We start from the raw sequence: 23923 nt of genomic DNA, 5'->3' as shown, positions 1-23923 counted from the left end.
AGCAGTGAGACAGATGAAGTCAAGGTACAGTGTGAAGGCTAGCCACTATATAGAAGCCACTATAGACTGTGAGCCCACTGTTGGGTAGGGACTGTCTCTGTATGTTGCCAACTTGTACTTCCCAAGCGCTTCGTACAGTGCTCTGCACACAGTAAGCGCTCAATAAATATGATTGATGATGACGATGACTATATAGTCAACTCCAAATCGGGCCAGTTTTTCTGCCCTTCACCCATCTCCTCCGCAGACCCCAAGCCTCAGTGCCTCCAGTTGGAGGCTTGTCCCTAGTCTGGAGTCGTCTACTGGGAGGTTAGGGGAGGAAGGAGGCTCAAGGCTGGGGGCCCCCCTTGCAGTACTCCGCAGTGCAATCATTCATTCATTCATATTTACTGAGCGCTTACTGTGTGCACAGCACTGTACTAAGCGCTTGGGAAGCACAAGTCAGCAACATATAGAGACGGTCCCTACCCAACAACAGGCTCACAGTCTAGAAGGGGGAGACGGACATCACAGTTACCTCATCTCATTCCACTTTATAATGCTGTAGCGGCTTCCGGGCCCTCAGCCTACTCCAGTTTCCTCAAGTGCCAGTTGGCAATGCCATTAGGGTTTTCCCTTACCCCGTAATTACCCACTGGGACAGTCTGTTCAGCCTTTTCTACTGGGGTCATGCATGTCCCAGGGGCAGAGGACAGATTTACAGACCACCCTCTCCCCTGGGAATCGGGTTTTGGGGTTTTTTCCACCCTTCCAGTTTGGAGACGATACTTCGTTTGGATCATAAACTGTACAGTTTTTAGGGTCAGAACTCTTGAATAGTAGATTTTGAGACTGGTTTGTTCTATTTAATGCCCAGAATGCTTCTTCAAGAGTCACTGGAAGTCAAGATAGACTCGCAACTGGGCTACTGTTCTCTGCCTCCCCCTTTTAGACTGTGAGCCCACTGTTGGGTAGGGACTGTCTCTATGTGATGCCAATTTGTACTTCCCAAGCGCTTAGTACAGTGCTCTGCACATAGTAAGCGCTCAATAAATACGATTGATTGATTGATTGATTACTGAAATGTCGGACTGCAGAATTAAAATCACGCTCCCTCAATCCAACGTGGCATTGTTGAGAATGTTATCTGAGACGGAGAGAGGGGAATTCGGCCAATTTACGGGAAGCCAAATTGGGGTGAGGGTGGATGTGTTGCACAGAGCCTTCACGATAAAACAAAGAAGCCCAACTTGGAACAGTGGAGGACTTCATTTCGGAATTCTGTGCCATTTCTGATCAATTTTATCTGCAATAACACAGTTTATATAGGGTTGTAAACAATTTCTTTTTCACTCAGCGTTACCAGGGCCTTACGAAACATTCAAAAATGATAGCCCACAAGAAGCTGAGTCCCTGCTACATTTACTAGTGTTACAACAGTAGCAACGTGACCTAGTGGAAAGAGCCCTAAATTTAGCATCAAAATAGTACAACAGAAAGAAAAGGCACACTCCCGGCCCTCAAGGACCTTTCAACCTATTGGAGAATTTTCTCCATTAACTCTTGAACAACTCCTCTGATGTAACTAAGCGTTCTGTGCTTTCTCTGGTGGCGGACACTGACATAGTAATAATGGTAATAATAATAATAATGATAGCATTTATTAAGCACTTACTATGTGCAAAGCACTGTTCTAAGCGCTGGGGAGGTTACGAGGTGATCAGGTTGTCCCACGGGGGGCTCACGGTCTTAATCCCCATTTGACGGATGAGGTACCCGAGGCACAGAGAGGTTAAGTGACTTGCCCAAAGTCACACAGCTGACAATTGGCGGAGCTGGGATTTGAACCCATGACCTTTGACTCCAAAGCCCGGGCTCTTTCCACTGAGCCATGCTGCTTCTAATAATAGCATTTATTAAGCACTTACTATGTGCAAAGCACTGTTCTAAGCGCTGGGGAGGTTACGAGGTGATCAGGTTGTCCCACGGGGGGCTCACAGTCTTAATCCCCATTTTACAGATGAGGTACCCGAGGCACAGAGCGGTTAAGTGACTTGTCCAAAGTCACACAGCTGACAATTGGCAGAGCCGGAATTTGAACCCATGACCTGTGACTCCAAAGCCCGGGCTCTTCCCACTGAGCCACGCTGCTTCTCATCCAATCAATCAATTGAAATTTATCGAGCACTTACTGTGTGCCAAGCACTGTACTAAGCTCTTGAGGAAATCTAGTACGAGTTGGTAGCCCACAGGGAGTTTAACATCAAAAGTGCCCTGGAGGTGAAGCCTCTAAAATGCCCAGGAGTTGAAGTACTTCCCAAGCGCTTAGTACAGTGCTCTGCACACAATAAGCGCTCAATAAATATGACTGATGATGAAGTCTGATATTTGTTAAGATTGGGGGAGCAAACACCTGAAGCGAAAGTGAGGAAACACAATTCAGTGTGTCTTTTTGTAAGATTCATTCATTCATTCATTCAATCGTATTTATTGAGCGCTTACTGTGTGCAAAGCACTGTACTAAGCGCTTGGGAAGTATAAGTTGGCAACATATAGAGACGGTCCCTACCCAACAGTGGGCTCACAGTCTAGATGCTGCCAACGCTGCCTGCATCACAAAAACTCAGGTCCCTACAGGAAGCCAGGATCAGCCGTCTTGATCCCTGTCAAATCAGGGGAACATGAGTGGGACCTTTCCAGCCGTAATTTGAAGTTTCAAGCACCTCGGCCCCGACAGCACCTATATATATGTTTGTACATATTTTTTACTCTATTTATTTATTTATTTATTTATTTATTTTATTTGTACATATCTATTCTATTTATTTTATTTTGTTAGTATGTTTGGTTTTGTTCTCTGTCTCCCCCTTTTAGACTGTGAGCCCACTGCTGGGTAGGGACTGTCTCTGTATGTTGCCAATTTGTACTTCCCAAGCACTTAGTACAGTGCTCTGCACATAGTAAGCGCTCAATAAATACGATTGATGATGATGATGATGACTCATTAGGACCCTTTAAGGTGGCCTTATTGGTGAACGACCAGACTGCCAACCTGCCACCATGGGTCAATGGAAGACGGGTACTCAATCACAAAATGGCATTTCTTGAGTGCTTAACGGTGTGCGGAGCAAGGTACTGAGCGCCTGTAAGAGTACAACACAGGAGGCATGATCAATCAATCAATCAATCATATTTATTGAGCGCTTACTGTGTGCAGAGCACTGTACTAAGCGCTTGGGAAGTACAAGTTGGCAACATATAGAGACAGTCCCTACCCAACAGTGGGCTCACAGTCTAAAAGGGGGAGACAGACAACAAAACCAAACATACTAACAAAATAAAATAAATAGAATCGATGTGTACAGGTAAAATAAATAGAGTAATAAATATGTACAAACATATATACATATATACAGGTGCTGTGGGGAAGGGAAGGAGGTAAGATGGGATCCCTGAGCATGACACGCTTACAGTCTAGTACTCAGAGAGTAGGGAGGTGGCTATGCTGAAACTGGAAGGGGAATTCAACTCTGCAGGATCAGACTTGGCGCGAAGAACTCATTAGCCAACCTTGAGTCCTTACAACCCTCTACAATCAACTACCAGATAGCTGCCACATCCCAATCATCAGTCCACATGCCCCATTCTTGAAGTCGCTAACTAAACCTAGGTGGTATTTCATATCGATTGACCAAATGCCATAAATTAGAATAATAATAGTATTCATTGAGCACCTGAGTGCAGTGTACTGCACTAAGCACTTTGGAGTTCATCAGGCTATTTCTAAAGAAGTGGGCCACAAGGACCTTAAAAGGCACAACATCCATGCTGAGTTGCATTCCTAACACCCTTCTACATCATTTATATTAGCTTTGATATACTTTTCTTTTTTTTTTTCTGGTCCTGAGCCCACTGTTGGGTAGGGACTGTCTCTATATGTTGCCAACTTCTACTTCCCAAGCGCTTAGTACAGTGCTCTGCACACAGTAAGCGCTCAATAAATATGATTGATTGATTGATTGCAGTGGTAATGGGTAAAAGATTGAATTGGTCATCCAGTGCATGTTTGTGTGGGGAAGGGCAGGAAGAGAACCGAGCCGGCTCCAAGTCAATCCCTTGCTCCCAAAGTCCTCTGCTTTATCAATCAATCAATCGTATTTATTGAGCACTTACTGTGTGCAGAGCACTGTACTAAGCGCTTGGGAAGTACAAGTTGGCAACATATAGAGAGGGTCCCTACCCAACTGTGGGCTCACAGTCTAAAAGACTTTAGACCGTGAATGGTTAGGAGGAGGAAGGATTGGTGTTGTGGTTCCAAGGACTAGACTAATTTCTACAGAAATGTCTCTACTCTGCCACAGGCTGTGAGCTCCTCAATCAATCAATCAAATCAATCAATCGTATTTATTGAGTGCTTACTGTGTGCAGAGCACTGTACTAAGCGCTTGGGAAGTACAAGTTGGCAACATATAGAGACGGTCCCTACCCAACAGTGGGCTCACAGTCTAAAAGACTTTAGACCTTGAATGGTTAGGAGGAGGAAGGATTGGTGTTGTGGTTCCAAGGACTAGACTAATTTCTACAGAAATGTCTCTACTCTGCCACAGGCTGTGAGCTCCTCAATCAATCAATCAATCAATCAATCGTATTTATTGAGCGCTTACTGTGTGCAGAGCACTGTACTAAGCGCTTGGGAAGTACAAGTTGGCAACATATAGAGACGGTCCCTACCCAACGGTGGGCTCACAGTCTAAAAGACTTTAGACCTTGAATGGTTAGGAGGAGGAAGGATTGGTGTTGTGGTTCCAAGGACTAGACTAATTTCTACAGAAATGTCTCTACTCTGCCACAGGCTGTGAGCTCCTCAATCAATCAATCAATCGTATTTATTGAGCGCTTACTGTGTGCAGAGCACTGTACTAAGCGCTTGGGAAGTACAAGTTGGCAACGTAAAGAGACAGTCCCTACCCAACAGTGGGCTCACAGTCTAAAAGACTTTAGACCTTGAATGGTTAGGAGGAGGAAGGATTGGTGTTGTGGTTCCAAGGACTAGACTAATTTCTACAGAAATGTCTCTACTCTGCCACATGCTGTGAGCTCCTCAATCAATCAATCAATCGATTGTATTTATTGAGCGCTTACTGTGTGCAGAGCACTGTACTAAGCGCTTGGGAAGTACAAGTTGGCAACATATAGAGACGGTCCCTACCCAACGGTGGGCTCACAGTCTAAAAGACTTTAGACCTTGAATGGTTAGGAGGAGGAAGGATTGGTGTTGTGGTTCCAAGGACTAGACTAATTTCTACAGAAATGTCTCTATTCTGCCACAGGCTGTGAGCTCCTCAATCAATCAATCAATCAATCGTATTTATTGAGCGCTTACTGTGTGCAGAGCACTGTACTAAGCGCTTGGGAAGTACAAGTTGGCAACGTAAAGAGACAGTCCCTACCCAACGGTGGGCTCACAGTCTAAAAGACTTTAGACCTTGAATGGTTAGGAGGAGGAAGGATTGGTGTTGTGGTTCCAAGGACTAGACTAATTTCTACAGAAATGTCTCTACTCTGCCACAGGCTGTGAGCTCCTCAATCAATCAATCGTATTTATTGAGCGCTTACTTTGTGCAGAGCACTGTACTAAGCGCTTGGGAAGTACAAGTTGGCAACATATAGAGACAGTCCCTACCCAACTGTGGGCTCACAGTCTAAAAGACTTAAGACCTTGAATGGTTAGGAGGAGGAAGGATTGGTGTTGTGGTTCCAAGGACTGGACTAATTTCTACAGAAATGTCTCTACTCTGCCACAGGCTGTGAGCTCCTCACACCTCCAAGTTGAACTGAGATGGACTCCGGAGAAGAGCCCATTTTGCAGAGGTGAGTACCTCCATCCAGTGGACCACAGGGTGAGGGTGGGCACAAGAAGCACGGTCTTCCTCCTAGAGGTGTTTCGTTGCTGACGGGGCTCTGGCGGATGTGGACTCTGAACGCCTGAGCTCTCTGAAAAAACCCTTTGCTTGGGGAATAACATCACAAATACATTTAGATTAACAAGTACAATCCACTTTTTCCAAATTCCCCTTGGGTATCATCATCAATCATCATCAATCGTATTTATTGAGCGCTTACTATGTGCAGAGCACTGTACTAAGCGCTTGGGAAGTACAAATTAGCAACATATAGAGACAGTCCCTACCCAACAGTGGGCTCACAGTCTAAAAGGGGGAGACAGAGAACAAAACCAAACATACTAACAAAATAAAATAAATAGAATAGATATGTACAAGTAAAATAAATAAATAAATAAATAGAGTAATAAATATGTACAAACATGTATACATATATACAGGTGCTGTGGGGAAGAGAAGGAGGTAAGATGGGGGGATGGAGAGGGGGACGAGGGGGAGAGGAAGGAAGGGGCTCAGTCTGGGAAAGCCTCCTGGAGGAGGTGAGCTCTCAGCAGGGCCTTGAAGGGAGGAAGAGAGCGAGCTTGGCGGATGGGCAGAGGGATTAGGGGCATTCCAGGCCCGGGGGAGGACGTGGGCCGGGGGTCGATGGCGGGACAGGTGAGAACGAGGTACAGTGAGGAGATTAGGCGGCGGAGGAGCGGAGGGTGCGGGCTGGGCTGGGGAAGGAGAGAAGGGAGGTGAGGTAGGAGGGGGCAAGGGGATGGACAGCCTGGAAGTCCAGGGTGAGGAGTTTCTGCCTGATGCGCAGATTGATTGGTAGCCACTGGGTATTTAATTAGAAAAGAAAAGCTACCAGACAAAGTTAGCTGCGCGGAATTCACATTCACACAACTGTGGCACATCTCCGACTCTTCTCAACGCAAGACATGATTATAAATATTTCATTATTACACACTTGCTCTAAGGATGGCTTGCCAAGACTCAGCATTGCAGACACACAATAAAGTCAGTCTTTATCATGACATAAAAAAAACAGCTTTGGCTGAAGAGATTTAAGGTTTAAACAACCTAAAATAAAACAGAAAATGAATCACAGGTGACAAGCAATTTGGCATTTGCTAAAATTTTTAAAATCTCTCAACTTTTGCTATGGAGATACAATATTCACATATTAATAACGGAAGCTCTGACACAACTTTAAATAGCATTGCTAGGCAACACTACTATGTATTGTTAACACATACTGTGATTAAATTATTAACAGGCTTCTTGGATTTTGACAGTTATACAATCTTTCCTTCCAACTTAATCCTTCTCTAACGACAAAGGGAAGGAAATAAAGGGACCGTTTGTTTACCGTTCATCTTTTCCCATTTGCCTTCACTGCGACACCTAAATGAATAGGAACTTTAAGGAAATGTGCTATTATTTCTTTAGTGCCCCACTGTTGGGTAGGGACTGTCTCTATATGTTGCCAACTTGTACTTCCCAAGCGCTTAGTACAGTGCTCTGCACACAGTAAGCGCTCAATATATACGATTGATTGATTGATTGATTATTGAAAAGACCAGCAGTCTGCAAAGCTTCGAGGGACCCAATGCTGCTCCTCATAAAGGAGTCCAGAGTGCAAAGTGGATAGGGGGCTACTCAAGACCAGAAAAATGGTAGCCCCCAAATAGTGAGGCCAATTGCTGAGTGATTTTTACAAGCAGTATAAATAGAAATTACAGACTCCTAAACTTTGTACATGACATAATTTCACATAATGTAAGTCGGTTCCAAATTTTAAAATGGAACGATAATTCTTATTTATATAGATAAAACAGTCATTTCATTTTGCATATTTAATCTTCTTTAGCACTTCTCAAGCAAATCTCCAAACTAAACTCCCCAGGGCCAAGGTTGAGGAAGACTGCAGTGAAGTGGAAGGTATATAAATAATAATGCTACTACCCGAGTCAAAAATGAGATCCTAATTTGCACATCACTCATTTTCATGTCAGTAGAAATCCTCTCAATCTCATCATCATCATCATCATCATCAATCGTATTTATTGAGCGCTTACTATGTGCAGAGCACTGTACTAAGCGCTTGGGAAGTACAAATTGGCAACATACAGAGACAGTCCCTACCCAACAGTGGGCTCACAGTCTAAAAGGGGGAGACAGAGAACAAAACCAAACATACTAACAAAATAAAATAAATAGGAGAGATATGTGCAAGTAAAATAAATAAATAAATGAGTAATAAATATGTACAAACATATATACATATATACAGGTGCTGTGGGGAAGGGAAGGAGGTAATATGGGGGGGAAATCTCCTTTTCACCTTTCCTGTGCAGAGCAGGAGTGGTGGCTTCCTGATCCTTAGTCTTTCAGAAATTTCATGCGAGACTAAAAGTTTCTCTACCATTCATTGTTAGGGTGCCCCTGGCTCCTACTTTACACCATGGGAGCGTGACAGAGTGCAGTCAGAATTAGAACCGGAGACATCAACTTGCCAAATGACCACTGAAATCTGCGTTGTGACTGCAAGCCCTTTAAATACACTTCTTGGGATCCCGCAAATATGAACGGCAATAATAATGGTGCTTGTTAAGTGCCTACTTAATGAACTGCCTAGAGAAGCAGCGTGGCTCAGTGGCAAGAGCCCGGGCTCGGGAATCAGAGGTCATGGGCTCTAATCCTGGCTCTGCCACGTGTCTGATGTGTGACCTTGGGCAAGTCACTTCACTTCTCTGAGCCTCAGTTACCTCATCTGGAAAATGGGGATGAAGACTGTGAGCCCCACGTGGGACAACCTGATCACCTTGTATAATAATAGTCCTTCCCAGCTGAGCCCCGTCCTTCCTCTCCCCCTCGTCCCCCTCTCCATCCCCCCCGCCTTACCTCCTTCCCTTCCCCACAGCACCTGTATATATGTATATATGTTTGTACATATTTATTACTCTATTTATTTATTTGACTTGTACATATCTATTCTATTTATTTTATTTTATTAATATGTTTTGTTTTGTTCTCTGTCCCCCCCTTCTAGACTGTGAGCCCACTGTTGGATAGGGACCGTCTCTATATGTTGCCAACTTGGACTTCCCAAGCGCTTAGTACCGTGCTCTGCACACAGTAAGCGCTCAATAAATACGATTGATTGATAATAATAATAATGGCATTTATTAAGCGCTTACTCCGGGCAAATCACTGTTCCCCCAGAGCTTAGAACAGTGCTTTGCACATAGTAAGCACATAACAAACGCCATCATTATTATTATTGTTATTATTATTAGTAGTGCAGTACTTAGTACATATTATTATTGTTACTATGTGCCAAGTACTGTACTAATCTCTGGGATATGTACAAGATAATCAGGTCACGCACAGTTCCTGTCCCACATGGGGCTCACAGTCTTAAGGCAAAACTCAGGTGAGTGGGTTAGCCACCACCCCCAGAATCTAAGGATAGTTAGCGGCCTTTCTACAAATGAAAATGGAGCTTTGGGGGGCAGATTAGGTTTCTGAGGGCCTGGGGAAGAGGAAGAGGAATCTACTTATTTTATTTTGTTAGTATGTTTGGTTTTGTTCTCTGTCTCCCCCTTTTAGACTGTGAGCGCACTGTTGGGTAGGGACTGTCTCTATATGTTGCCAACTTGGACTTCCCAAGCACTTAGTACAGTGCTCTGCACACGGTAAGTGCTCAATAAATATGATTGATTGATTGATTGAATCCCAGGGTTATTTATTATAAGCCCAGTAGTGTTCATCAAGGTAAGGAATAGGCCTAAGGGGGCAGAAGGGTTGCTGCTGGGATCAGGGGTGGGGGGAGTGTCTTCCTGAGGGTGGTGGGCATTGTCTCCTGCCCCTTTCCCAAGGGCTACAGCATTCTGACTTTTTATATCAATGTTATTTGTTGAGCATTTACTGTGTGCAGAGGACTTAAGCACTTCAAAGAGTAGCTTATAACAGAGTTCCCTGCCCATAAGGAGCTTAAGGTCTAGAAGGAGGAACAAATAGTTAGCAAGACTCCTTAGCCAGTGTTCTGCAAGGAGTAAGTGCTTAAATATTATTAATCAATCAATCAATCAATCGTATTTATTGAGCGCTTACTGCGTGCAGAGCACTGTACTAAGCGCTTGGGAAGTACAAGTTGGCAACATACAGAGACAGTCCCTACCCAACAGTGGGCTCACAGTCTAAAAGGGGGAGGCAGAGAACAAAACCAAACATACTAACAAAATAAAACAAATAGAATAGATATGTACCTCCCAGACCAACAGCACAAGCAGGCCCCTGCCCACTTCATTCATTCAATCGTATTTATTGAGCGCTTACTGGGTGCAGAGCACTGTACTTAGAGAAGCAGCGTGGCTCAGTGGAAACAGCCCGGGCTTCGTTACTACAACTACTGCTTAAACTTCACATTGGCTCAATCCTGTTTGCCCCCAAAGAACACTTTTCTTGAGCTTTTTTAAATTTCTAGGAAGGCCTTACCTTCCTGCTTTGTAAAGTAGAAAAATGTAAATGCTTTACATCCTAGGAACATCTATCAAATCCCTTTTTACAACCAAAAGAGCATTTATGTTGCAATTATTAAAATGAAACATACACTCAAGCAGTGATATGAAAAAGGGGCATTTGTATGTAAATCTTGTTTATAGGCAACATTTTCCCAATCAGGCCTTAGAAATGTGTTTACGGGCTAGCATTACTAGCGTGCGAGTCAATGAATTCTGATTAATAGCGCGGTACAATGAATAGACTTCCTCTGAGAGTAAATGAAAGGTCTGGGGTTATTGTTGGTATCTGTCAGTACGCTGGGGGTGTCAGTGTTCACAGCACCGCTACTATTACATGGATGATATTGCAAAACATTCCAAATCGTGGGATGGTAATTACACTTTACCGAAGTATCGCAGTCACATCTTTTTTTTTAAAGAAAGCTTTTTCTGCATTTGACATTTATTGTTCAGCGAATGTAATTAAGGACCGTGTTCGGTGCATTTTCCAACACTCGGGAGCAGGAATGCTTATCTGCAAATAGGTTACAACAAACGTCATGCCTAGGATACAAATTTTATTTCAACTATGAGGTATTCTGATCATGTATCCAAAACAAGCTTATTTGTTCTGCACCCCATTCTCGCTGGTATTCTGCCTTTCAATGCAATGGGAACCTGCTGTGTGAGGAATACTGTAATGAATCCCCCGAGCTCCATCAAGCTCCAGAGAGCCAAGCTAGCTCTCTTCCTCCCTTCAAGGCCCTACTGAGAGCTCACCTCCTCCAGGAGGCCTTCCCAGACTGAGCCCCTTCCTTCCTCTCCCCCTCGTCCCCCTCTCCATCCCCCCCATCTTACCTCCTTCCCTTCCCCACAGCACCTGTATATATGGATATATGTTTGTACATATTTATTACTCTAGTTATTTATTTATTTTACTTGTACATATCTATTCTATTTATTTTATTTTGTTAGTATGTTTGGTTTTGTCTCCCCCTTTTAGACTGTGAGCCCACTGTTGGGTAGGGACTGTCTCTATATACTTCCCATGCGCTTAGTACAGTGCTCTGCACACAGTAAGCGCTCAATAAATACGATTGATGATGATGATGATGATCAAAGCGGCCTCACCACGACACCCAAACACCAGCGAGACTGAGCTGTTAGCCTGCCTGAAAACATTCCTTCCTAAGCCACCTCAGTCCACTCATTTCTTGCCTTTCCCCACTGCCCCACCATCACCTCCTAGGCAAACGCTGACCCTTTTTACCCAGCGATCTTATTCCCGATTCCAGGCTTCCCTCCTCTCCCTGGGGAGTCATGCGACTCTCCGAGCTAAACTCCTGGAGGTCAGGGGTCTCCGCCTTCTAGGAAACTTCCCAGTAGCCAACGAGGGGCTACACAACCTTACGGGGCTCCAAGTCCATTTAGAAGTAAACTGGAAGCCCAGTCTTGGGAAACTGACCTATTTTATCGCCACTTCTGATGAACTCTGGAGATGACAAGGGTGAGGAGGGTGGCGGCGGTGGCAGTGTCCCGCTCCAGGATTCCTATCGTTCGAGGGGCTCCCGTTCCAGTTCGTATCCGGGACGATAGTGCTATGGTATGACCCCCAGGGACTTGCACCATGAACTCCTGATGCCCCAGGGTCTCTCGCAAAAACAGCCACCCTACCTCCCAACCTCACTCACCACTTCTACTGATGCCCCTGCCATGCCAGGTGGCATCACGCACCCAGGAGACAGCTTGGGGAACCGAGAACGGTGGTGGGCTCCCCCAGAAGCTCCTCAGGGAGCAGATATGGATGGTGTTTGGTATCGCCTGTCCATTAATTATGAATCAATAGGGTGGTATTGCCTGTCCTTAATCATGAATCAATAGGGTTTAAGGTTGAATTTTTTTCCCTTGGCATCTTGGCTACCTGTTGGGAATAATAATAATGAGGGCATTTGCTAAGCGCTTACTATATGCCAAGCACTGTTCTGAGCGCTGGGCGAGACACAAGGTAATCAGGCTGTCCCACGCGTGGCTCACAGTCTTAATCCTCCTTTTTTACAGATGAGGTAGCTGAGGCACAGGGAAGTTAAGCGGCTTGCCCGAAGTCACACAGCTAAGCTATTAAAGAGCCAGGATTAGAACCCACGACCTCTGACTCCCAAGCCCGGGCTCTTTCCACTGAGCCACGCTGACTGCAAATGCACTTAGCAAGAACGAGATCTGACTGACTCTGTATGACAATGGCTCATCCCTTAACACACAGAGAAGCAATACTTACGGAATACTGGCATTATCCTCCCTGGAAAGCCAATTATGCTCGATTCTGACTTCTAGATAGATCTGCGTTGTATCGGTGGGAGGAGGGCAGCCTAGGTAGCAAAATTCAGTGACAGCATTTCATTGCTGATGAAAATCTAGTTTATGATTGACAGCGCTTTACTGGTTCTACAGAGTAGTTCACAATAACTTTGCATGGCTCCACTTATGGGGATTTCCACGGCATTAATCCATATAATAATAATAATAATGGCATTTATTAAGCGCTTACTATGTGCAGAGCACTGTTCTAAGCGCTGGGGAGGTCACAAGTTGATCAGCTTGTCCCACGGGGGGCTCACAATCCTATTCTCCATTTTACAGATGAGGGAACTGAGGCACAGAGAAGTGAAGTGACTTGCCCAAAGTCACGCAGCTGACAACTGGTAGAGCCGGGATTCGAACTCATGAAATCTGACTCCAAAGCCCGGGCTCTTTCCACTGAGCCATATACAGAGAAGCAGCGTGGCTCATTGGAAAGAGCATGGGCTTTGGAGTCAGAGGGCATGGGTTCAAATCCCGCTTCCGCCAACTGTCAGCTGGGTGACTTTGGGCAAGTCACTTAACTTCTCTGGGCCTCAATTACCTCATCTGTCAAATGGGGATGAAGACTGGGAGCCCTCCGTGGGACAACCTAATCACTTTGGAACCTCCCCAGCGCTTAGAACAGTGCTTTGCACATAGTAAACACTTAATAAATGCCGTCATTATTCTTCTTCTTCAAGTGCTTGGCATGTAGTAAGCACTTAATAAATGCCATCATCATCATCATCATTATTATTATTATTATTACACAGGAGGCTTTGCTTGACAAACTACTTTGATGATGCACAAAGAATTGGAAGGTTTCCAGAAGACTGGAAGCACACTCCAATACATCCAGTTCTTCTGGAACACAAAGATTATACTCCTGGAAAACTCTGTGATAAGAAAAGCTTGTTTTGAAGTAAACATTACGTTGTCACTGTGTGTGCACAACCATTTTTTCCCACACCACAGGTTCACACTGTGACACAAACATTCCCAGATTCCTCAACAGCATTCTACTCAAAATGCATACTGAAAAAATGCTTATGGCAGAACTGAAAGTAGGAGATAATTCAATAATATCCTGATTTTATTTAGGACTTTTATTCCCAAAGTGCTTTCCCATTTCTTAAGTCATTCTGTTCTCACAACAAGGTAGAGAAAGGCAGGTATTTTTTATCCCCATTTTGCAGATGAGGAAACAGAGTCATAGTGAGAGTAAGGCAAGTAATGGAGCTGGGATTAGAACCGAGATCTTAATCATCATCAATCGTATTTATTGAGCGCTTACTGTGTGCAGAGCACTGTACTAAGCGCTTGGGAAGTACAAGTTGGCAACATACAGAGACAGTCCCTACCCAACAGTGGGCTCACAGTCTAAAAGGGGGAGACAGAGAACAAAACCAAACATACTAAAAAAATAAAATAAATAGAATAGATATGTACAAGTAAAATAAATGAATAAATAGAGTAACAAATATGTACAAACATATATACATATATACAGGTTATTCATTATTAATAATAATGAATAATAACTGTGGCATCTGTAAAGCATTTAATATGTGCCAAGCACTGTTCTAAACTCTGGGATAGATACAATATAAGCAGATTGGACACAGTTTGTCCTATATGAGTCTGACAGTCTAAATAAGAGGGAGAACAAATAATGAATCTCCATTTTACAGATGAGGAAACTGAGGCACGGATAAGTGACTTGATCAAGGTCACATAGCAGGCAAGTGGCAGAGTCAGAATTCAAGCTCAGGTCCTCTGACTCCTACACCCAAATGCTTTCCACTAGACCACCCTGCCCCTCCAAGCATGGCTTCATAGACTAGGTTACCAGAAAGACCAAGATAGTTGTCACTTTGGGGCATCATCCCTGTTTTCACTGAACAGATAAGGACAAATTTCCAACTTTCAACACCGGCAAGGTTAAACAGTAGCAAAGCAATATATGACACCTACTCCAATGTCATGAACCTTGAGGGCATTCATTAAATAATAAAATAATGGAATAAAAGAGTTGCAACTGAGTCACTGAATCACCAACTGTATTAAGCCCTGCGGTAGTTTGCTACAGTCCTTTCAATAAAAAAAAAAAAACCAAAAAACTTGGGAAATATTTGGCCAGACCCTCCTGGAAGATACAAGTATGACTCAATCACTTGTTTCCAGTTTCTCAAAATGCTAATAAACTTCTGAATGGTAAGTTGCTTTCCATGCTCATTCAACAGCCCGTTAAAAAAGAACTTAAATAATTTTTTCCTGGTGACATAAAAATGTAAACGTTAGACAAGGGCACCCCATTAAACATTGGTGAAACGCAATGCCACTTCATTTATAGCTGAATATGTGATGCTCTAAATGTTGGGGTCAAAAAGGTTTTTGCACGCAGGGCAGGGGAATGCTAGAAGCAATTCTGCTCCTCAAGCAATTTTTAGGCTTCCCAGACTTTACCTTTGAAACCTTGGGCAATTCATATGCTTGACAGAACAGTAGGTTCAGACCATTGATGAAACTAACTCTTTGATAAAGCAGTCCTTCCTGCTCAAAGACTATGCCACCAACTGTGAGACCTTATCCATGAATCTGGGTGTAGATGAAAAGACCGCATTCCACTTCACACTGAGCGCAAGTAGAAACTGTTCCAAACTCTACCAATGGCGTTATTCATTCATTCATTCATTCATTCATTCAACCGTATTTATTGAACGCTTACTGTGTGCAGAGCACTGTACTAAGCGCTTGGGAAGTACAAGTCTCAAGGCCCTGCTGAGAGCTCACCCCCTCCAGGAGGCCTTCCCAGACTGAGCCCCTTCCTTCCTCTCCCCCTCGTCCCCCTCTCCATCCCCCCATCTTACCTCCTTCCCTTCCCCACAGCACCTGTATATATGTTTGTACATATTTATTACTCTATTTATTTATTTTACTTGTACATATCTATTCTATTTATTTTATTTTGTTAGTATGTTTGGTTTTGTTCTCTGTCTCCCCCTTTTAGACTGTGAGCCCACTGTTGGGTAGGGACTGTCTCCATATGTTGCCAATTTGTACTTCCCAAGCGCTTAGTACAGTGCTCTGCACATAGTAAGCGCTCAATAAATACAACTGATGACTGATGATGATACAAGTTGGCAACATATAGAGACGGTCCCTCCCCAACAGTGGGCTCACAATGTGCCAAGACTGCCACTGCTTCCTAATCTGTCTCCTGAGCTGTAGTTACATTTCAATATCTGTAATCGAATAATAGTGATAAGCAGGACATACAACTGCAAACCTTGAAAAAAAATAGTACACACACACAGTTTTATACATTAATCCCTTTTCACTCAATAACCTCAAAATGCTGATTAAATGATCTAAAGGCCCAATGGGACAGGCAACAAGGAGACTGTGAGCCCATTGTTGGGTAGGGACTGTCTCTAGATGTTGCCAACTTGTACTTCCCAAGCGCTTAGTACAGTGCTCTGAACACAGTAAGCGCTCAATAAATATGATTGATTGATTGATTTTTCTCCAGATGACTTTCTGAAAAAGGCCAATGGATATTGGTATGTAAAGTGATACTGTTAGTATTTCCTGGATTGGAAGGAAGTGATTCTCAAACAGGTGAAGCATCTTGAGCAGGAGACCAGAATCCACAGGACCCAGTAGAATATGAACTTTTGTTTCTTGGCCCGATGTTCTCCCAGGAGACGACTCTTTATTGCTCTTGCGGTGTGACTTTTGAATCAATCAATCAATCAATCGTATTTATTGAGTGCTTACTGTGTGCAAAGCACTGTACTAAGCGCTTGGGAAGTACAAGTTGGCAACATATAGAGACAGTCCCTACCCAACAGTGGGCTCACAGTCTAAAAGGGGGAGACGGAGATAATGCTTCCAAATAACTGCCACTCACTCTAACAAGTCTCACTGTTCATGCTGCTCGTAGACCTAATGGCTTAAATTATTTGTTAAGACATCTTGATGTTCTAAGGTGATTCTGACAAACTACTTAATGTATCTACTTGGTGTATCTTTTCAAATAAATCCATCAGCAACTTCAGCAACTTTACAGTACACTGTAGGATATGGAGCAAGTCTGTGTGACAATGTCAAAATAAATGCCAAGGTAAGAGTTCTTAAAACCAATGAAACCATCAATACCAGCTGTTGAAACACAAAGTACCTTTAAACGCTGACTTCACTTTGGGGGTTCTTAGAACAAAAGAAAACTCGCATTTTACCTGACAATTTTTAAACTGGGTTTCAACCCAAAGTAATCTGGAGACAATGTCAAAATAAATGCCAAGGTAAGAGTTCTTAAAACCAATGAAACCATCAATACCAGCTGTTGAAACACAAAGTATCTTTAAACGCTGGCTACACTTTGGGGGTTCTTGGGACAAAAGAAAACTCGCATTTTACCTCACAATTTTTAAACTGGGTTTCAACCCAAAGTAATCTGGAAGCGAACAAGCCACTAGCACCTGAAACATAAATGAAGGGTTATAATGGCAATTCCAAGAGACTCTTCTGCATAAGGATGTCTACTGAAACCAGCAGGCATTAGATTGGAGGAGAGCACAATGTATTTTTAAGTACTGTATATAAAAATGCTTAGTTTGTATTCAGTGGGACCTCAAGTAACACCAGGCAAAAAGAACAAAAAGCTGGTGAAGTGGAAGAAACGCAGTACAGAATTATTAGAGTTTGTCATTAAAAAAGTCAACAGGAAGTAAAGTGTACACTCAAATAGTTGGCAATACTCCAGCACTGAAGTGGCGAAGGGAATTATTCTCATTGAGACTGTCTATTTAATTTTGGAGTATCTATGGTCATTTGAATAAAGTCTCCCTTAGGAAAAAATACAACCATAAAAATATCACAGCGTATATTCCGTCTAAACTTTCCAACAATATCCTACAAGCACCACTAAACGTCTACAAAAGTTTCACTCCCCACACACCCATTCATCGGCCTCCACTCCCACAACTCTTCCCGTCACTCGCATTCAGGTGTGCACCAATTCAGCATAGCATATATCCACTTCAGGATGGTGCCCAATATCCAACAGCCCATGTTCCTTCCCTCTCCCCCATTAATATCAGGATATCCAGCACAGGAGAACATCACTGCTAACGGTAATATCAGAAAAGTGGAAGAGGCAGAAAGACAGACATCCACCCCATTAAATTTCCACGAAGAAAAATCCAATGGAAGACCAAGCAAATGTGCATTACATATGTGTAAAGGTAGACCTGAGGCTTCCTATTTCTTCCGGGAAGAAATACAGTATGTTGAGATTTTGCCTAGAAGAATCAGCACGCATCTAGAAACACAGATTTTAAAGATACAGCTGGTGTCCCTGTTACCGAGATTTTAAGAGTCCAGATCTCTTTCTTCTTAGCCTATAGCAACTGATTCGGAAGGATGGATCTACAGGGCTCCCAAATAGCCACCTATAAGTCTCCAGAGGGATTCATTTTGTCTCACTTTCAGTTGACTGCATGGGTTCCACAGTGCATTGAAACCAGGCCCAGGTCAGCCAAGGTTCATTCATTCATTGATTCATTCAATCGTATTTATTGGGCGCTTACTGTGTGCAGAGCACTGTACTAAGCGCTTGGGAAGTACAAGTCGGCAACATATAGAGACGGTCCCTCCCCAACATCGGGCTCACAGGCTAGAAGGGGGAGACGGACAACAAAACAAAACATGTGGACAGGTGACAAGTCACCAGAATAAATAAAAATAAAGCTAGATACACATCATTAACAAAATAAATATTATCATCATCAATCGTATTTACTGAGCGCTTACTATGTGCAGAGCACTGTACTAAGCGCTTGGGAAGTACAAATTGGCAACATATAGAGACAGTCCCTACCCAACAGAGGGCTCACAGTCTAAATAGAATAATAAATACGTACAAGTAAAATAGAATAATAAATCTGTACAAACATTCAATTCAATTCAATCGTATTTATTGAGCGCTTAACATTGCAGCATTACTGAAGAGCACAGAGGCTATTTCTGCTGTTGTAAAGCAGTGTGGCTTTCAGTGACGTTAGTCTGTGTGTAACCATGAATTTTAAAGGATGGATTTTACTCTTTCAATCTATTCAGTGTTCTTTGTGGATCATTTTGCACCAGGGGAGTTATGGGACACACGGGAGTTGGGCTAATGTGTTTTATTCTACGAAGACATGGGAAAAAATACCTCTCTCCCATCCTATTTTATTTACTCATCAGAGTTTGATATACATGCTTAACATAGTAAGCATAGCACGTGCTTAACAAATACCGTAATTATTATTATGATGATGATTATATGACAGCTCCTGTTGCCTAAAACAGCTGTTCAAATAGTGTTCTTTTCCCAATTCCATACTGCTTTACTCAGGTACCTACCAAATATGCATCCCTGACTTCTGATATTCGATTCACACTGACACCTCACCCTGATTAATATATGGCCGGAGTGGCAGCATACGGAATGACATACATATACATATGTATATATGTATATACGTTTGTACATATTTATTACTCTATTTATTTATTTATTTATTTTACTTGTACATATCTATTCTATTTATTTTATTTTGTTAGTATGTTTGGTTTTGTTCTCTGTCTCCCCCTTTTAGACTGTGAGCCCACTGTTGGGTAGGGACTGTCTCTATATGTTGCCAATTTGTACTTCCCAAGCGCTTAGTACGGTGCTCTGCACATAGTAAGCGCTCAATAAATACGATTGATGATGATGATGATGACCAGCACGTGACCCTGAAAAAGGCCAGCATTGTAAAAGACAAGCACTAACTCCAGGGGTCTTAACCGCGTGAAAAGTAACTTCAAATGTCCTTCTCTCTGGAGGCCGAATCTACTAACATCGTCCAGACCGTACTTACATCCCTCTAGACTGTAAGCTCGTTGTGGGCAGGGAACACATCTAGCAACTGTTATAGTGTACTCTCCCAAGTGCTTAGTACAGCGCACTGTGAACAGTAAGTGCTCAGTAAATAGGGTTGATCGACTGATCATCTTAACATCTCCAGTCATTTGGCAAGCTCCAGTCATTTTAGTGACAGGATACCAGGTACTGGAGAATTTACTTTTCTCTCCTTTACTTATCTCGAGAGTCTAGCAACCTGGTGGGGTAGAAGGAGGGAGAAGGTATGGGTTCCTGGGTGTGATTGGGAGTTTCATTTTTTTGCTGTCCAGTGTTCACTGGGATCTTTATGGTCGAGGCCATTTCTTCTCTTGGATATGTAAAATGGAACCACTGATCCAATAAAATTAGCAAACTCAACCCAGGTCAAAGAATAAGTAGATGGAGAGCAACCCAATCTGCTGGACTCTGGCTTGGCCTTGTAGTGGTTTGATACTTTAAATTTCTACCTCAAAGCGAACACAGCAAACGCTTTGGGAGCCTGCTGAATGCTTCGGCAGTGGGTCCTGCTTACAAATCGTCCTCCATATTTCCATCTCAGACCAACAGGGCTTCACGGGGCCACCAAATGCTAGCCACTGGGGAAGTTCTTGTGAAATCCTCCCTAAAGAAAGAACGGGAATGCAGAATTTCTGGAATAGCCATTAGCCCGCAGGGCTCTGTACTGTTTCCGGTTTTCTGATGTCCATCTCCATGGAAACGGCAAAGGGAGTGAGCATCAACAAGAGAAGAGTTGTCAGAACTTGTCGGGGGCCATGGCTGAGGCAGAAATCCCATTCTAGAGACAGTGACAGCCGTTTTTGGGCACACGCCGACGTCTCGGCTCTGCATCGTTTACATCTCAGGCGGAGGGGAAGCCAGAGCGAAATATTTCTTTCTGGGTTTTTTGGTTTGGTTTTTAAAAACGGTAAAGCTGGCTGTAATTCCAAATTGCCTCCTCAGCCCATATGGGTATCCTGAAATGCTGAAATGTTACAAGATGAACAGAAAGGCTCCTTAGCTGCTAGAAAATATACTCAGTCCCATGATGCTACTGAGCTCTCCTAGCCTTATTCTTCAAATCGAGCTATAGTTCCTGGCTTGGCTTTAGTGATGTCATTATCTGCCGGAAGGAAAACTGACCCTGCTGAGCCTCTACCCAGCTTTTTGCAAGTTAAATGAATCCCTCAGGACTCGAGATCACGTCTGATTTACAATTTATTTCACTAGGTTTTCTTAAAAAAAAACCAAACAAAAAGCACAGCTATTTCATTCATATACACATCCAGAATGGGTTGTCACCATTGTTGCTTGGCTTTAAAGCACTAAATCAGCTCTCTTTTTCCTACCTAACCTCGGTGATCTCTTGCTCCAATGCAACCCTCATACTTCGCTCCTCTAAAAGCAACCTTCTCACGGTACCTCGATCTCATCTATCTCACCACCATCCCCTTGCCCACGCCATTCCTCTGGCTTGGGAGTCCCTCCCCTTTCATATATGACAAGACTACCCTCTCTCTCCCCATCTTCAAAGCCCTCCTAAAATCACATCTCCTCCAAGAGGCCTTCCTGATTAAGCCCTGCCCTGCCTGTAGCCTCGGCAATTGGGTTTGTACACTTTAAGCACTTTGATACTCACCCCTCTTACTGCCCTTCTGTACTGTACTCTCTACATTCAATAAAAACCCTTGATCGATAGAGTTGCTCACTGAAAATACGGTGTCTGGTACAGCACATAATCTCCTACGCCCACTCATTTTCAACCACTCAATGATATTTACTGAGCACTTACTGTTTACAGACCACCACGCCAAGCACTTGGGAAAATACAGTACATTACAGTTGGCAGACACGACATAATCCTGTCAGGGAGACAGACATTAAAATAAATTACATATAGGAGAAGCAGAGAAGAAGGATACGTACATAAGTGTTTAAGCGGCGCAATCCCAAGTGCTTAGGTGACACAGAAGGGAGGAGGGCAAATATGTTGAGGAAATTAGGGGTTAGTCCAGGAAAGCTTCCTGGAGGAGTTACAGTTTTAGTAGGGCTTTGAAAATGGCGAAGTGGTGGTCTGCTGGGCATGAAGAGGCCTTCCCAGACTGAGCCCCTTTTTTCCTCTCCTCCTTCCCCTCCCCACAGCACCTATATATATGTTTATACAGATTTATTACTCTGTTTACTTGTATATATTTACTATTCTATTTATTTTGTTAATGATGTGCATCTAGCTTTATTTCTATTTATTCTGATGACTTGACACCCGTCCACATGTTTTGTTTTGTTGTCTGTCTCCCCCTTCTAGACTGTGAGCCCGTTGTTGGGTACGGACCGTCTCTATATGTTGCCAACTTGTACTTCCCAAGCCCTTAGTACAGTGCTCTGCCCAGAGTAAGTGCTCAATAAATACGATTGAATGAATGAAGGGGGAGGGAGTGCTAAGCCAGAGGAAGGAAGTGAGCAAGGGGTCAGTGGTGAATGAATGAATGAATGAATAATGGCATTTATTAAGTGCTTACTATGTGCAAAGCACTGTTCTAAGCGCTGGGGAGGTTACAAGGTGATCAGGTTGTTCCACAGGGGGCTCACAGTCTTCACCCCCAGAGAGATGAGATCAGAGTACATTGAATAGGTTGAACTTAGGGGAGTATAGTGTGAGGGCTGGGTTGTGGTAAGAGAGGGGGAGCTGACTGAGTACCTTTCAACCCAACGGTAAGGAATTTTTGTTTCATGCAAAGATCAATCAACCAATCAATCAATCAATTGCATTTATTGAGCGCTTACTGTGTGCAGAGCACTGTACTAAGCACTTGGGAAGTACAAGTCGGCAACACATAGAGACAGTCCCTACCCAACAGCGGGCTCAGAGTCTAGAAGGGGGAGACAGAGAACAAAACCAAACATACTAACAAAATAAAATAAATACAATAGATATGTACAAGTAAGATAAATAAATAAATAAATAAATAGAGTAATAAATATGTACAAACATATATACATATATAAAGATGGATGGGTGACCATTGGAGGTTTAGGAGTGAGGAGACATGCGCAGGACTGGTTTTTAGAAAAATGTCCTGAGCAGCAAAATGACGTTTGGAATGGAGTAGGGAGAGACTGGAAGCAAGGGGTTCAGCTGGAGACTGATACAGCAGTAGATGAAGGAAATGATAAGAGCTTGGACTACAGTGGTAGCAGTTTGATTAGCAAGGAAGGGGTGGATTCCAGAGGTGCTGTGAAACCTGAATAAGAATAATAATAATGGTATATGAAAAGCACTTACTGTGTACAAAGCACTGTATACTAAGAGCTGGGGTAGATATAGTATAAGCAGATCAGACACAATCCCTGTCCCACATGGGGCTGACAGTCTAAGAAGAAGGGAAAACAATAATATTAATAGTGACAGTATTTATTGTTTACTGTGTGCAGAGCACCACTGTATTAAGTACTGGGAAAGAATACACAGGTGGGGCTCACAACCTAAAAATAGGTATTTGAAACTGCATTTTATCGATGAGGTAACTGGTGAGACTCAGATGGCACTCTCTAAATTGTATTAACCAATCTGAAGGGAAGGCCACAATCTTGTTAATTAGGCCAAGTTAACCTTGAGATAGCATACATCAAATTGCTGCTCTCTAAACTGTATTAACCAATCTGAAGGGAAGGCTACAATCTTGTTAATTAGACCAAGTTAACCTTGAGATAGCATACATCAAATTGGCCTTCACTGGGTAATTACTGATAATTCACGAACTATGTATTCAACCTTTTTGGCCCTTCCAATGACAGATACTTTTCTTGGGAAGAGGAACTGCAAACCTCATTTTATATGGATTAAGAAGAACCTGGTCCACACTCAAGGAGCAGAATTATTTAGGAAAAAAAGTTGTTTTTTTTTAATGGCATGTATGAAGCGCTTACCATCATCATCAGTCAATCATATTTATTGAGTGCTTACTGTGTGCAGAGCACTGTCCTAAGCGCTTAATAATAATAATGATGCCATTTGTTAAGCTTACTATGTGCAAAGCACTGTTCTAAGCGCTGGTTGAAAACCTTTCACTCAAAAGTGAAATTCCATTTGTCAGGGAAATCACTAAAACCCCAAGTATCAAGGGAGAATGTCTCCCTCCCATTGCAGGATTTGCTGGAGCGAAACTGCTTCTTTAGTTGCTAGGTAACAACAACTCATTATATGCCATTATCAGCACCCTCGAGAAGGAAGCCGGCATCTGCTTCCCATTTGGGGATATCGGAGATTGAAGTAATAGCACTGG

The 23923-nt window shown here is 43.1% G+C and overlaps 1 protein-coding gene across 3 annotated transcripts in view; it reads right to left on the bottom strand.

Moving 5' to 3' along the window:
• Positions 1-23923, bottom strand: part of NUBPL (nucleotide binding protein like) — a 204509-nt gene that overhangs the window by 131113 nt on the left and 49473 nt on the right. Inside the window, exon 1 of one of the 3 annotated variants that reach the window (XM_038756821.1) lies at positions 20111-20252. The exons of the other annotated variants lie outside the window; for them this stretch is intronic. Coding sequence (XP_038612749.1) covers positions 20111-20197 — 87 coding nt within the window. The 5' untranslated portion in view covers positions 20198-20252. Of the gene's footprint in view, positions 1-20110; positions 20253-23923 lie in introns of those variants that run through there. 3 annotated transcript variants of the gene reach the window in all.

Source organism: Tachyglossus aculeatus, chromosome 14 (genome assembly GCF_015852505.1).
Source record: "Tachyglossus aculeatus isolate mTacAcu1 chromosome 14, mTacAcu1.pri, whole genome shotgun sequence".
In the NCBI taxonomy this organism is placed as follows: Eukaryota; Metazoa; Chordata; class Mammalia; order Monotremata; family Tachyglossidae; genus Tachyglossus; species Tachyglossus aculeatus.
This window is presented reverse-complemented; position numbering and strand designations above follow the sequence as displayed.